At 49.6% G+C, this 14,794-nt stretch overlaps 1 protein-coding gene and 1 long non-coding RNA gene across 6 annotated transcripts in view; one reads left to right on the top strand and one right to left on the bottom strand.

The window, feature by feature from the left end:
• The first annotated feature begins 5,828 nt into the window (after window positions 1–5,828).
• LOC307218328 overlaps window positions 5,829–14,794 on the top strand; it is a 64,011-nt gene continuing 55,045 nt past the window's right edge. For 4 of the 5 annotated variants that reach the window (XR_013839898.1, XR_013839899.1, XR_013839900.1 and 1 more), the window contains exons 1-2: window positions 5,829–6,490; window positions 11,631–11,678. This is a non-coding gene — a long non-coding RNA (uncharacterized lncRNA). Of the gene's footprint in view, window positions 6,491–6,915; window positions 7,047–11,630; window positions 11,679–14,794 lie in introns of those variants that run through there. The other variant, XR_013839902.1, reaches the window with a different exon arrangement.
• DMRTA2 (DMRT like family A2) lies at window positions 6,543–10,578 on the bottom strand. The gene is made up of 3 exons (XM_079980384.1): window positions 10,450–10,578; window positions 9,459–9,943; window positions 6,543–7,861 (listed from the first exon to the last, which is right to left on the bottom strand). Exons 1-3 carry the CDS (start codon window positions 10,476–10,478, stop codon window positions 6,771–6,773), a joined length of 1,605 nt encoding a protein of 534 aa, XP_079836510.1. The 5' UTR covers window positions 10,479–10,578; the 3' UTR covers window positions 6,543–6,770.

Raw genomic sequence — 14,794 nt, forward strand, 5'->3', positions numbered from 1 at the left:
CGCCTCAAATTTTGACCTTGCTCCCCCTACCCCACACAACAAGGCAGTGTGTGGCCCACAGGTTCTATGTTGAAATACTCTTGTGGCCCACTTGGTATGAAAAGTTGGACCGCCATGCTCTAGAGCAGGCATGGCCACACTTGGCCCTCCAGATGTTTTGGGACTACGACTCCCATCATCCCTAGCTAACAGGACCAGTGGTCAGGCATGATGGGAATTGTAGTCCCAAAACATTTGGAGGGCCAAGTTTGGCCATGCCTGCTCTAGAGGAAGGGACCATTGCCCCATGGTGACGCGTAGGCTTTTCATGCAAAATGTCCTAGGTTCAGTCTCTAACATCTCCAGTCAAAGCCGATGTTAAGAACCTGTGGCCTGCCAGATATTGTTGGACTACAACTCCCATCACTCCTGATTGTTAGCCATGCTAGCTGTGGATGATGGGAATTGGAGGCCAACAACATCTGAAGGATCATAGGATCCCCATCCCTGAGCTTCAGATGATGAGAAAGACCTCCACCTGGAACTCTGGAGAGCCTGTATAGAGACAGGCAGCTGAATATATTCATGTTCCGTTGGCTGAGTTGGTTATATAGGAGGTGGGAGAAGGAGATGCCATATTCACATAAGTAGCTTTTTAGCTCTTCCTAAGCACTTCTTTGGGACAAGGACTTCTTCATATATTATGTATTTATTAATTATCTGCAGTTTTATCCATGTTTCCTACACTTCAGTATAAAGCATTGCATTGCATTTGTTAAACTATGACATGGAAATTCAAAATTAAGCAATATTTTAGCAGTAAGTCAAGGTGGTGGTTGGGGGGGACATTCAAAGGTTAGCAAATGCTTTTTCCTATGGAAAATGAAGCTGCAGGGCAAATACCGTAGGACAGCACTCTGTAACGTTGATCACAGAAGAAAACGAAACTATGGAGAGGACAACACCTTAAGCCAGGAAACACACATCATTTATTCTGAATTCTTTTCTAAAAATCATGGAGTAAATCCTGCGTTCATAAATAAATGTGCCCAAATATAGAGATTCCTTACAAGCAGGCCATTCTGGACTGGGCTGGACTGGGCTGCTCCATGTGTTTAATAAAGTATAAAAAGGGGGTGACTCTGAGCATATGCTGAGTTGTGGCCTTTCACTAGTGAATAACCACAATTAGCCTATAAAAATCCGGGCTTGGGGACAGGCCAATTGGTTTCCCCAAACTTGTCATTGTACAAGTTAACCTCTGAAGGGGACCTGTGCTGTGGTTACCCTCTGCCCTTTCCTCCTTTAACCAACCTGAGGGTGAGGAGGAAAGATGTTTGCTTTGGTGAGAAATGTCATTTTCCCACTAAACTGTTAGTATAATGTTATCTTTATTATGCTGTGGATTAGGGTTGATTTCTATTAAGCAACCAGGGCAGATAATAAACCTCCTGGACGTGCCCCACTCTCAATACACAGCCAAACAATGAAAATGCAACTGAACGGATTAAGATTTTAATTAACAGAAAGTTTGCAAATGCTGGCACACTGCCTCTCCATTTTACAAATTATTTATACTTGCTTTGCTTAATTTTATTCAACTGCCAGCAATCTATTTATAGAGGGGGGGGGAGCAGAGGAGGAATTTTAGTAGCTTTTAGACTACATCCCTGGAGAGAATGATCTGTCCTGCCCACCAAGAACACCTTCAGATACACCCCTGCCCCCCGAGATGGAGAGCAAGAAGAAATATACATAAACTACTGGCTAGATAAATATGAGAGATGAGCAACTGATGTGACCCGTGGTTTGGGCCTATGACATGACTAGTGTGATGTAATAGAATGATGGACTGTGACCTTGGAGACCAGGGTTCAAATCCCCACTCAGCCATGAAGCTCAATGAGTCACCTTGGGTCAGTCACTGTCTCTCGGCCTAGTCCATCCCACAGGGTTATTGTGATGATAAATTGGGGAGGGGAGAACCATGTACACTACCTTGAGATCATTGGGGGGAGAAGCAAGCTGGTATATAAATGTGATAAAGAAATAGCTCATACCCTACATCAAGGGATGGGGGAACTGTTCCCTAGATGGTGCTGGACTCCCATCAGCCCCAGCCAGCATCGCCAAAGGTCAGGGGTGATAGGAACTGCAGTCTAGTAACCTTAAGAGGGGCACAGGTTCCCTTTTCCTGCCTTCTAGCCATAGCCTGGTTCTCAACACCACATTGTCCTTTCCCCCAGTGTGTTGCCCTACAATGATGTTCCTATGTCCCTTACAGTTTAGGAGACTCAAGCGATCCCAAGGGGAGACAAGCAATGCTTCTGCTCTTTATACTGGCCAATTGAGAGAAAAGTAGACTACTATTTAATGTTGGTCATGGAACCATTCAAACTATGGAGAGGACAACAATTGAGCAAGACTTTGGAAGGAAGGACAAGGGTTTTAATTTGGACAGAGAGAGAAAACTGGAAGCGTTTGGTTGGCAGCAAAGTCTCCTTTATTTGGCAGTCTGGGGGCAGGGACTGTGTTTGTTCTCATGTTCAGGATCAGATTGGCTGCCATGTTTGTGGTGTGGAGTGGGTTTTGTCATGTCACCCATCCCACTCACGCCCCCTCAAATTCAAGAGTGAGGAAGGGTATTTCACTCCAATGAGTGGAGTGGCTCCTTCTTGAGTAATTGGAAGTTCTTTGCTCTGCAGCTGCCTCTCTGCTCCTAGCCCACTATTGTGGGGTTGTGCTTGTATTGGGACTCTGGGCATAGGAGCCAACTTCCCTTTCCTCTCCCCCCAATACAATATTTGAGGAAGCCTCCCCTGCCAAAAGTAGATGGGCATTGCCATTCAAATGGTGTGCATGACCCCTTCTTGTGATTTGATTATGCAGGCAGGGCTTACCTGTCCCCCCCCCCAATATTTTATTCAAGTTGGCCACACCCCTGGCTCTAGGATGTATGACTAGAGCAGGGCAGAGAACCAGTGAGGTGTGGTGGTTAGAGTGTTGGGCTAGGACCTGAGAGACCAGGGTTCAAATCTCCACTCAGCTATGAAGCCCACTGAGTGACCTTGCTTGGACCAATCACCATTGCTTAGCCTGACCTATCTCACAAGCTTGTTGTTAGGCTAAAATGGAGGCGGGGAGAAGCACACCATCTTGAGCTCCTTGGAAGAAAAGTGGGGTATAAATGTACCAAATAAATAGATGAGGGGTAGCGAAGGTGCTGCCTGGGAATGGTGGAAGTTGGGATCCACAACATGCGGAGGTATGGGCGTAGCCAACGGGGGTAAAGTAAAACAATAGAAATACTTAACTGACCAGTCACGCAGGTTCTCCCCCCCCCCAACAAAGATACTGGAAACGCCCATGCGCGGAGGGCGCCACGTTGGCAACTGGAGGGGCTTTTGACGCCTTGGGACCGCTGTAAATTTATAGACGTCTAAGCAGTTTCATCCCATGAAATCCCAGATTTAAAAGGTTTGATTAGATGACCTCGGAGGTCCCTTCGAAACTTTGTAGAGATGCCTCACTGAGAAACGTGAGGGAAAAACGTGTTCCGAAGAAAGAAACTCAAAGAATATGTTCAGCTCATTTTCTTTGCAAGGAATGTCGTGTGTGGCGGGAGGCGTTTCCTAAATTGTGAGCGGCTACTGGGGCTCGCTCTCCGCAGCTGGAAAGTGACAATTGTGTCCACCTCATTTCCTTAAGTAGAAAAATCCTCTGTTAGCCCCACTCCTCTTAATCCCAGACCCCAGAAAAATCAGACGGCTCCCTACACAGAGAGAGAGAGAGCGAGAGAGCAGAGATTTACTCTGTCGCACGAAGTCCATCTTTTTCTCTCTGGTCCTCGCCCGCCCCATCCCCTCCCATAACCCTGTCACATTATAACCGAACAGACAACTCCTTTTTTCCAATTAAAGTGGAATTAGGAAACTCAATCAAATTAGCTCACTATTAAAGCCCTTCATTATTAAACCGTTTTGGTGTAGTAATATTACGTTTCAACCACTTTCGGAACCTGAGACTTTATTTTTTTAAAAAAAGGGGGGAAAACCTTTCCCTTGTGCTATTGATTTGGCCGCCGTTAAGGGTTGGAGTAGGGGTCAAAGAATTAACTCGAATATAATTTTTAAATACACAACAAAGGCCGTTCAACCGCGTTTAGGAAATCACGGAAGAGATGCAATTGACTGGAGGTGTGTTTCTTTTAACCCCCTTTTTACTACCACTAATAATAATTATTATCATCATCATCACTATTATTTATTACCATGTCTTCTTCCAATAACCACTAAGGAATCCAAATTTTCACCCCTCCACCCCAATATATTAACTGGTTATAGGAGCAGAGCTGTCAGTTTTAAGCCAATGTTTACACAGTTATATTTGAAGTGAGAAAGTAAACAGTCCAGCTGCGCTACAGAACAGTTGGGTGGGATTAGGTTTCCATACCAACCAATTTTAGGAGCTTTTACAGTCTTAATTCAACCATGCACTGAACTTGTTCTTTGTGAGTAATAGTTTTCCTGGGCCAAACACTCTCCAGGGTAGAAAAGAAAATCCCTCCTATATAAGCACTGCCATTCTAGAGGTACAGTAAGAAATTCCTAAGAGCTCTGTTGCTCGTCGTCATCCTTGCCTGCCAGTTAAACAGAGTCCGGTTTCCAGGTCTCCTCATTCCTCCGTGAGTTTTAGAACATATAAAATACTAAATTTACTTCCCAAGAAGTGCAGTTAGGATTGATTTGTGTGTATTTCCCAAAAACTCCCACTCCTCAACAAATGACTGAAAACTAAATTCGTTTCCTTCTTTTGCTTCCCACTAAATACACTGTCGGCTGACTTGAATAAACTTCCAAGTTAAGCGTGCTTTGTATCGGGTGTTGGTCAATTTCACCCGAAGAATAACTAGGCGATTGGTCGATCAAAGAAAAGGGAAGCTTTCTCTCCTGAAATCTAGCAGATATTCCTCCTTGAGCTGCGGAAGATTCTCACACTATAAGTATAGGCGCATTTAATTTTTAAAAAGTAAATAAAAACAATGAGTATCTACCCTCTTACTACAGTCAATCCAATTAGCATTTTTAACAGGCAGAATTTAACCACCAACTTCTATAGAAATCGGCAATACGATTAAAGGAAAATTATGCGCAATCCACCGCGAAGTTGGGTGCACAAGGCGTGTGTTTAGGATCGCAGTCTCTGAATTTAGCATTCGAAACAGATCAATAAAATTTAAAATACCTTTTCAAAACAACACCCGTTACTTCGTCTCAAATCCATTAAAAAGGAGAACCAAGGTAATATATTATTTCTGGTCGTGTGTGTTTAACCGCCGAACTGTGTATTGGAGTGTAAGGTTTGCAGCTTTTCCTGTTGAACGTCTATTGCAAGTATGGTATGTTAGTTAACCGTTTTGGAAGAATGTCTGGGAGTCCGCTCAGGGCAATCGCTTTAAATCGGTCAGTTAAGGATCAGAAATGACTACAACTTTGCACTGACTCGCATTACAAAAGCATACCAAAATACTGCAAAAAAATAAAATAAAAACCACCCTTAAAATAAATAAAAAATAAAAACAGCAGGAGCTATTGAGAAGGCTACTTTTAATACAAAATAACATTTATTTCTAGGATTTATATGAAATGAAAACAGCGAAAAAGACAAAAACTTTTTGAAACAGCAAGAAGTTTGCTACACTGGAACCAATATCTTTTTTCTTGCGGGTCACGCATTAAAACGGTGTCAAGCACAGGCTTTGGATTGAGTCCAAAGAACAATTGCAAATATATCTACTTTTCAACCTTATTTATTTATTTATTTATTTATTCAACCTTATTTATTCGTATCTTTCCCCTCTCAGTGAGTGAATAAAAAGTAGCGTTAAAATTATTTACAATATATTTAATCTCTATGCTTGGTGTGTTTTAAACTGAAAACTAACTTTTTAATTTACCGTTAATACTAAAATCACCTACAAATTACATTAATAACTTAAGATTTCCATTTGATAACATTATACTATACACTTGCTGGTATATATGTGTATATATCTCGGTATGTATATACATATATATATCAATCTCACAACGCACCAAGAGGAATATCCATGCTTATTTATGGGCATAAGCAAAAAGATAACAATGTCTGACAACTTTATAACAATGGAAATGCGCTGGGGGGGGGGGACAAAAAACTTCAGTACACCTAGAAGTATCTCCCACATATTTGACCAGTTTTCGTTGCAACGAACAGGGTGAAACGAAATCCTGACAACCCAGAAACCACTCAGGGCTTGGAGAAGGCGGCAATGGAAATAATTACGAGCAACTGGTGTCCGTATGCATTTTACTGGCATTTGCAGCCGCCAGTCTTTTGAAAACAACCCCACCTGCTCTAAATCGCTTCCTAAACCTCCCACCCCAAACTGCCTTCTTTAAACTGGCTTCTACGTAGACGAAACGGGACGTGCCAGGATTCCTATGGCAGCCTCGCCTCCAAGCTTAAACCTGTAAGTAACTCCGCTGATATATTTCCCAGAGAACTACTTTCTGAGCAATGCGTTTAACATCCGAGTGTAAATTATATTTTAAGAACTGCTGCAATCCCTGCGGGATATAAAACTCTTGGTCAGGCCTATGTCACTCAGCCCGTCGGCTGAAGGCATGGATCTCCTCCTCCCTTCCGTTGGTGTCGGCACAGTCTATCTTTCTTCGAAGCATGTCTATATACACGTGTATAATAAGCAGCCCGGGGTTCGTGTGGGGTGCGCGGCCTTGTCCTGGCCTGGCCTACTGCTTCTCGGGGGCGCTGTTGACTAAGGGCCCGTAGAGCCCGTTGGGGTAGGCCTGCTCCTTGTGCGCACTGGCGGCGGCGGCAGCGGCGGCTGCAGCGGCGGCGGCGGCGGCGGATCTGTCCCTCATGAGGTCGCTGAAGGCGTACTCCATGGGCGGCCGGAAGCCCAGCGTGGGCATGAGCCCGGCTGTGGAGTAAGGCGTCATGAAGGCCAGGCCCCGGCTGTGCGCCGCCGCCGCCGAGTAGGCCAGGCGCAGCGGGCTCAGCCCCAGGTGCGTGCCCAGAGGGTAGGCGCTGGCCTCGGCCGCCGCCGCCGCGCCGAAGTGGGTGGCGTTGGGCTGCAGGGGCGAGAAGGCCGAGCGGCTGCCCAGCGCGCCGATGGCGGGCGTCATGGCGCCGGCCAGCAGGGGGCGGTGGTGAGCGGCGGCGCCGGCGGGCGAAGGCTGCAGGCCGCCCAGAGGCCCTGTCGTCGTGTCCCCGGCAGCCCGAGCCCAGCTCTCGTCGCTCGCCTTTTCGGGCCCCGCCGAGCTCAGTCCTGAGGCGGCGGCGGCGGCGGCCGCCGCGACGGCGAGGCCTTGGCCGGGGCTGCCGGCCCCGCGGTGGTGGTGGTGGTGGTGGTTGTTGAGGATCTGCTCGATGGCCTGCACCACGTCCCCGCCGCAGCCGGCCAGGACCAGCTCCAGCACGCTGCGCTTGTGGGCGGGAAAGACGCGCGTCAGGATGTCCAAGGGCGTCCGCTGCTGCCGGCTGCCTCCGGCCGCCGCCAGCCCGGGCGAAGGGGCGCCCGCTTCTTCGCGCTCCGCCTCAGAGCAGCCCGAGTCGGAGCCCAGCGGGCTGATGGAGCCGGGGCTCTCCTCCTCGGCCGCGCAGCCGTCCTTGGCGCCCTTCGAGACGGGCGAGCTGAGCGAGGACTCGCCGTCGCCGTTCTCCGAGCCCGAGCCGCAGCCGTGGCGGGCCGCCTCCGGGGACGAGGTGCCTGGTGCGCCGTCCGTGCCGTCCGGAGACAAGGGCTTGGCCTGCTGCGGGGTGGCGGCCCGGGTGGTCAGCAGCGTCTTGGGGAACAGGTCGAACTTCTGCAGCTTGACCTCTGCAGAGGGGAGACAGAAAGAGAGAGGGAGAGAGACGCGTGAGCCCCACTGCTGACCATCGCCTGAAAAGTTCTCAGCCTCGACGGGGTGGAGCTGGGTTTGGGGGTCAGGCCGAGAACTTCTCAGCCGCTCCTCGTGCTTGGCGGCAGCCGGGGAGCTCCTTTCGGAGAAGTATGCAGCCTGCCCAAACTGGACTCACTACACACACCCCTCAAGGGGGCACGCACGTCTCCAGGCATCTGCCCACCAGCCTGATTAGTTCACTTCAGCACTTGCCCTGCCAACCCTATACATGTCAACATAGAAATAAGCCCCACTGAATTATGTGGGGCTCACACACCCCACACCCCGGGGAAGTGGGTGCATAAATTGCTGCCTATCTTGCAACTCTTATTCCTCATCCCCACCCCGCAGTTTGCCAGACGCCGCTTGGTGACCAGCCAAAGCACCTTCCTTGGCCCCCTTTGCCGAGCCCGTTTAGCAAACCAGGCCCCTGCTCGCCACACCACCTGGCACCTCTTTAGCAGGGTCGGATCGCTGGGGGTCGGTAGAGGGCGCCATTCTCTATCGCAATCTCCTTTGGCTGAGGCGGCAGGAGAGCCTTCCCCTAGAAGTCGAGCAAAGAACTAACGCGAGGCTGATGCGCGTTGCTGTCGGAGCTCCCTGTCCCAGAGCTTACAATGTGGCAATCCTAAACCTACTTACCTGGAAATAAGTCCAACTGACCCCTGTTTGCTTCTGCATGAACAGAGGCTTCAAGCCATAAAATGGGTCCACAATAGAGACCGTAACCCCTGGTCATAGATGGGTCTGGAAGGAAGGAATTGTGGGTGGGGTGTAAATACATGTACAGATGGGTAGACAGGGAATAAGTATGGAGAAGGAAAGTTTAAAAGAGTTTCTGAGCTTGACAGAGTATATAAAAGACAAGAGGAATATATATGCCTCGGTTTTGGCTTGGAAATAAGACCCGTTGTTTCCAATGGACCATATTTATAAGCAACCTGGTAACATCCTGTCTATCATAAACAGCTTGAGTAAAATTGTCTCCCACTGAAATCACTGGGACTTAATTCCAACAAGTAGTACAGTATTGAAATATGCGTTGTTCGTGGGTGCATAGGACAGATAAGTGCGATGTGTGGAGAGCGAAATGGAGTGAGGATGGAGACATGAGAGCAAAGGGTGCTAAGTGGTGGAAATAGGGAGGGGAGGAGGGAGATTCAGAACTGTTGTTCGTGTATGTACAGGAGTGACTTGGAGAAGTGTAGAGGCAATGGTAGAAAAAGCGAAGGAACGGCAAAGCATGGAAGGATTTGAGAAATGGTGCTTGAGTAGCTGGACAGATGAAAGTGGCTGAGATGAGCGCCGAGTTCTATTTCTGCGCGCTCGGCTGAAGTCCGCTCTGTTCTGGACATTATATGGAGGTTCAGCGGACTCCCCTTTTCCGCCCCGCGTAAACCAGTGAGATTCCGAGCATGTTTCTTGGGAAGTAAGCCCCCCGGAGGTCAGCGAGACTTACTCCCTGGCCCCTGGCTTCCTCCCCTTGGTGCCCAGGTGGTGGGATCGGGGTGCGCTCTCTGGGTGCCTGCTCACCTGAGCCCCCCGTGCCTCCGTCCGCGCTGCACACCGAGCCGAAGACCTCGTAGGCGGGCCGCGGCGGGATGATGCCGTTGGCGGCGGCCAGGGCCAGCCCCTCGGCGGTGCCGTAGAGCAGCTGCAGCTCGCGGGCCTCGTTCTCCTCCTGCGCCTGCTGCCGGCGCAGCGCCACCTGGGCGGCCATGACGCGCTGGCGCTCGGCGATGAGCGTGCACTTGGCGCACAGGCAGTCCTTCCAGCGGCAGTAGCGCTTGTGGCCCTTGAGCGCCGAGACCACGCCGTGGTTGCGGCAGCGGGCGCACTTGGGCGTGCGGGGGTACTTCTCGGCCGCGCGCAGGAGCAGCGGCGGCGCCCGCAGGAGGCTCCCGGCCACGCTCACCGGCAGGCTGGCCGCTGCTGCGGCCGCGGCCGCCGCCACCGAGCTGGGCGGCCCCGGAGCGGGCGCCGAGGGCACGCTGGGCATCTCAGACCTCAGCTCCATCCTGACGGGGAAGCAGAACCGACAGGCTCAGAGACGGGCTCCCGGGGAAGCCCCAGGCGCGCAAAAGCGCAGCAGCTTCCCAAAGGCTCTCTCGGAGTCACGCGCGACGGAACGCCCCTCGGACTAGCTGCTCTGTCGGCACCCGGGCCCTTTCCAGAATTGCGCCCCTCTCGCCGCCACTGCCCCCTCCAAAAAAACAAACCTCCAGATAACCTTCAATAACTCCTGACACGAAACCCTCCGACAGCAACTGTCCTGCAGTGCTGGGCAATTTGCACAGTCTAGGCAGGTTTCCTAACTAAAATACCTGGAACTTTTCGGCCTTTCCTTCCCCCAGTAAATGATCCGCTTAACTAATTCTAGGCGAAAGTAAATCTAGTTTACTTTTCGAGCGCGTCAACACAAAGTGATCGCGGCCCTTCCTCCCTTTTCTGCCGTAATCCCCACAGCACAAATTAAAATCCCCGGGCGGAGGAAACCGTGGCTTCCGATAAAGCCCTAAAGTACCTGAGCCACCGAAATGACAACCAATCCATCTCTCCTCGGCCTCTCTGCCAAGCGCAGCCGGACCCTGTTCCCCTAGTTCTTGCGGGTTTCTTCTCCTGCGGAAAGTTGCGATTGAGACTCCGCCAGGACAATGGCAACAGCGAGCGCCCCCTCGAACAAGCGGCGGCGGCGGCGGCGGCGCCTTGGTGCGAAAGGAGACAGCTGCGCCCAAGCGCTTGCCAATGTTACAAAACACGGTCCCGGCTGAAGCGTACACAAGCCCCTGGAGACATAACAAAACCAGCGCCCTGTCCAAGGAGAGCTCGGCGGCTCCCTCGCCGCCGCCGCCGCAGCAGCGGCCCCCCAGCCCCGACCGGCAGCTCCAGGGAGACACAACCGCCCGGGGATCGCGCTCCCGAGCGCAGCAACTTCCAACTTCCCGACCCGCGCCCAGCAGCGCCTCTCAGCCTCCCCGCGTCCCCTCTCTCCGCCTCTCCCTCCCTCTGGAAGAAAAGCCCGCCAGCCCGTCGGCCAGAGCTGCCTTCTGCAGACGGCGGAGCCCAGCGAGGTCCCCCCCTTCCTTAGCCGCAACTTTGCATGTGTGACACTAAAGAGGGCGAGAGTTGCCAAGAGATAGAAATCTTCGCCCAGCCGCCCGCGAGCGCTCGCTCTATTGTTGCTCCTTACGTTTCCATTAGACAACATTTGACAACAATGTGACGCCCGCTATTGGCCAGGGGAAGAAAGCGCCTTTCTGATTGGCCAGCCGGATGTCTACAGTGTCCACCCGAAGCTTCTTTCAAATAAACTGTTTTAAAGAAGGAGGGGGGTAGGGCTAGAAGGGTCCAAAAGTGGGGGTGGGGAGTAGCATTGGGGGGAAACGCCGACAAATAGTTTCCATTTCTCTCTCTCTCTCTCCCCTTCTCTCTCTCGCGTGCTGTGTCTGTGTGTAAAATTTTCCCGATACCTCATTGCCTGGTACTTCGTTAAAATCCACTTAAAAGCAGTAGTTGGCTGTGCCAAACGATCGTGCGCTCTGCGCTTCAGGTTTTCTAGGGGTGCACCGTATCACTTGTCAAAGGTGGGGAGGAGGGAGGAAGTCGCTTGTGGAAACTTGACAGTTCAATTGATAGTCCTGCTGGTGATTTTATCTGAGAGCACAGACTAACTTTTGTTTTCTCTTGCGCATTCTACTTTCGCAGGTGCCTTTCCTTATCCAGGCGACTGCAGCGCAAGGAGGTATATGAGAGGTACGATTTTTATGTTTTATTACTTGGGAAACAAAAATAAAAATAAAAATTGGGGGGGTGAGACGAGCCGTCGGGACCAGCAACTTTATATTTCTGGAAGGTCTCTTTTTTTCTTTCCTCAGATTCAATTATTGGTTGTTTGTTTAATTAAAAATTCAATCAGGAATATTTCTGACTTTCCATTGGGACAATTAAAACGGGGAATCGATCCGTGAGCAATTAAGGCCGCTATCACCGGAGTCGTTCGCATTTATAATATTGTTTTGTTTCCGAATATCGTCGACTTAAGCGACGGTGGCTGACGTCACACTCCTTGGGACCTGCTTGGTTTAAAGAGAGGTTCCTGGAAGGAAGTTGCGTGAAAGCCATGCAACTCGCTCCCACCTAGATCTCTGTCGAGGCTCCGCTGGGCCAGGCAGCGGTCCTCGCCATCCCAAGGGGAAGAAGGGTTTGGAATCGTTCACAGCAATAACCCCGGTCCCTTGAACCTACTCCTTATGTCATTTGCTGCTTTCTGCTCAACTCCAATAAATCAGGCACCCACCAAAACCGTTTGAGACATTAGAGTGGGCCTGGCAGCAACGCCCTTTAAAAATCCCGCCGGGATATAACTGAATATTTTTGAAATATTTGCAAAGTGGGGCTGGTGGGAACCTGCATTTCGCGTGCTTTGGGAAGTATCTTTTAAAGCCCTGTTCAGTTACCAAGAGAAAGGGGAAAGAGCCGACTGCTTTGGATGGAACTTTTTCCCCACCCGCTTTTCGGAAAACGCGGTGTCCCGCACATGTTTGTTTCAGGCAAAGCTTGTTTCTATCTGTCCTGGCAAAATGAGGTTCAGGCGCTCCTCTTTCATTTGTAACGCTGAACCCGCTCTTCTGCTGCCTTCATTCAAGAAGCTTTAGAATGATCTAAATTAGATGACGGCAAAACTCTCCCCCTGAAATCCCGTTTGGGGGGAAAGCAACCCCCAGTTTTAGGGAACCAATACCCCAACCCGTTGCTCGAGCGGGGGGAGAGGTGTTGCTGAGAGCACCTTCCTTCGGTCTCGATTTCAGGCCTCCCTCCGCTCAGGATCCGTTTGCTCAAGCCAGAGCTCCTCTTTCGTTTCCGCCGAAGGAGACGTCTTGGCTTCTGGGGACGGTGCAAGAATTCGCTTGGCTGGCAAGGACTGGCAGTTCCCATTGTGTTTCCTCTCCAGCAGGAGGAAGCGGTCTTTTTCACGCCCCGTCCCGTCATTTATTTCTCTCTCTCTCTCTTTTGCTGGAAGTTCTCAGCGCCCTGCTTGCCCGCACCTCCAAAGTGTGTATGTTGGAAGTGGGGGGGGGGGAGCAAAGTTGGGGCTGCGCTTTCTTGCTGACCTCCTACTTGTCATTTCAAGGGCCTGAGTGAGTTAACTGCTCCATCAAAGCGCGGCGCTTTTTGGAAAGCGACAAGCTTCGTGGATCAGCGTGCTTCCCTAGTTTTCCCCTCAGGAGATGTCTAGTACAAACTTGGGATGGTTTCCGGGGAAGAATTTCCTAATTAAGGCTTGTAAGCAACGTCTGAAATCTGTGCAATGCTCCTCTAGGTTGGTTCAGTTACAGAGCGAAGAGAGTTTCCGTTGCTCGGGGACTTTACACACTTTCTCGTTATCTTGTGTTTAAAAGAGGAGTTTGGATCTGACTTTGATTTTTATTTTTTATTTTTAAGTGCATGGTTTCCGGGAAGTTTTTGAGAAGTTGTGTACATGGCTTTTTAAAATTATAGCTAGGCTAAACCATACGTATCGCGCGCACACAAAAGTACATGCAACAGAAAAGCTAACTTTATTAAGACAGATGTATTGTTGACTGTGAGAAATGTAAAGCTCATGACATTATATGTAGTGAAATATAATTTTATAACAGAAATGAGGTATATTAAAAGAAAGAAATTATGCATGTCTTCACTAAATCAATATGCTAACCAGAAAGAATAATGAAGGGGAATACTTTTATGGCATACCGGTGCTAAACATGTCAGGTTGGAACAAGTCACGCTGATTGACATTGAAATTGTTTCCAAATAAGTGTTTTAGATCTCAAGCTGAACGATCTGTCACGCGATCCACCACCAAAACAAAAAGGCGGAAGGGCCTTGGATTTAAGACACTTTTTAAGCTAAAGCACCACGCTTAACTAGTTTACCGATCGCGCGCGCCGGCACACGTGTGTGTTTTTCTTTTTCATATATGTACACTGATATACTTACCCATCACTCTTACGTGCTTGTATAGACGTTAAGACTTTAATTGGCTTTTCTACACACACGCGCGCATACGCAGCTTCCTACCGGTACAAAACTGGGGGGGGGGGTGTGATATATTTACCCGTTTTTTACCGTTACCAGACTATACAGTGTCGTCTAAGTGCAGTTTTCTGTTTTTCATTTCGTCTCATTTTGTTATCGCTGCTACGACTTTACAACAAACAAACGAAAAAGAAAAAAGAGATCCCTGCCCCGAGGCACGAACAATATAAAATCTGAATGTTTCAGTGTTAAAAATGTTTGTCTCCGAATACTTTAGACGAAATAGTCAGCATCATTGATTTTAATGCAAATCTCTGAAATCAGACTCGCTTTTAGGGGTGCGAGGTTGGGTAGTGGAGTTGACACAATATTCTACCACCGGGACTTTGCGATGAAATCCTCAGGAATACCCAGAAGGAACCGCTCAGAGGGATTTGATTGTTTCTCAAGATACCCTCAGTTCTTTTCCCCACTTTGTGGCCCCACAGCACGCGTGTCCCTTGGAGTGGGCTGGCGTGGGCTCTGCGTGGGAACCAGTGACCTAACTGAAGTGTGCGTCCCGCGTCTCTTGGACCCGCATTTTAACTTTTTCCTCTCAGGAAGCGAAGAAATGGTGACCACCAATAAATAATTTGTAATAAACGCCAAGCAAACAAGCAAGAAAGAAAGAACAGGCTTCTGCTGCTTTTTGTTACGTTGTTCGCATGTGTGCAGTTTCCTTGGACTGGGGTGTTTCCAACTCTGACACAACTACTGTTTATGTGACAGCTAACTTGGCTTGCTGTGCGTGCGTGTGTGTGCGTGTGTTGTTTTTAAAGGAAACTTAAAAGCAGTTCGAGGCGTCTCTT

This window comes from Podarcis cretensis (genome assembly GCF_951804945.1).
Source record: "Podarcis cretensis genome assembly, chromosome: 6".
NCBI lineage: Eukaryota > Metazoa > Chordata > Lepidosauria > Squamata > Lacertidae > Podarcis > Podarcis cretensis.

Excerpts from the sequence above, each read along its gene's own strand:
- DMRTA2 (XM_079980384.1), bottom strand. The coding sequence starts at position 10,478 with ATGGATTGGTTGTCATTTCGGTGGCTCAG. Across the intron at positions 9,944-10,449 it reads TTGTCATTTCGGTGGCTCAG|GATGGAGCTGAGGTCTGAGA; the intron begins GTACTTTAGGGC and ends CTTCCCCGTCAG. Across the intron at positions 7,862-9,458 it reads CGGAGGCACGGGGGGCTCAG|AGGTCAAGCTGCAGAAGTTC; the intron begins GTGAGCAGGCAC and ends TCCCCTCTGCAG.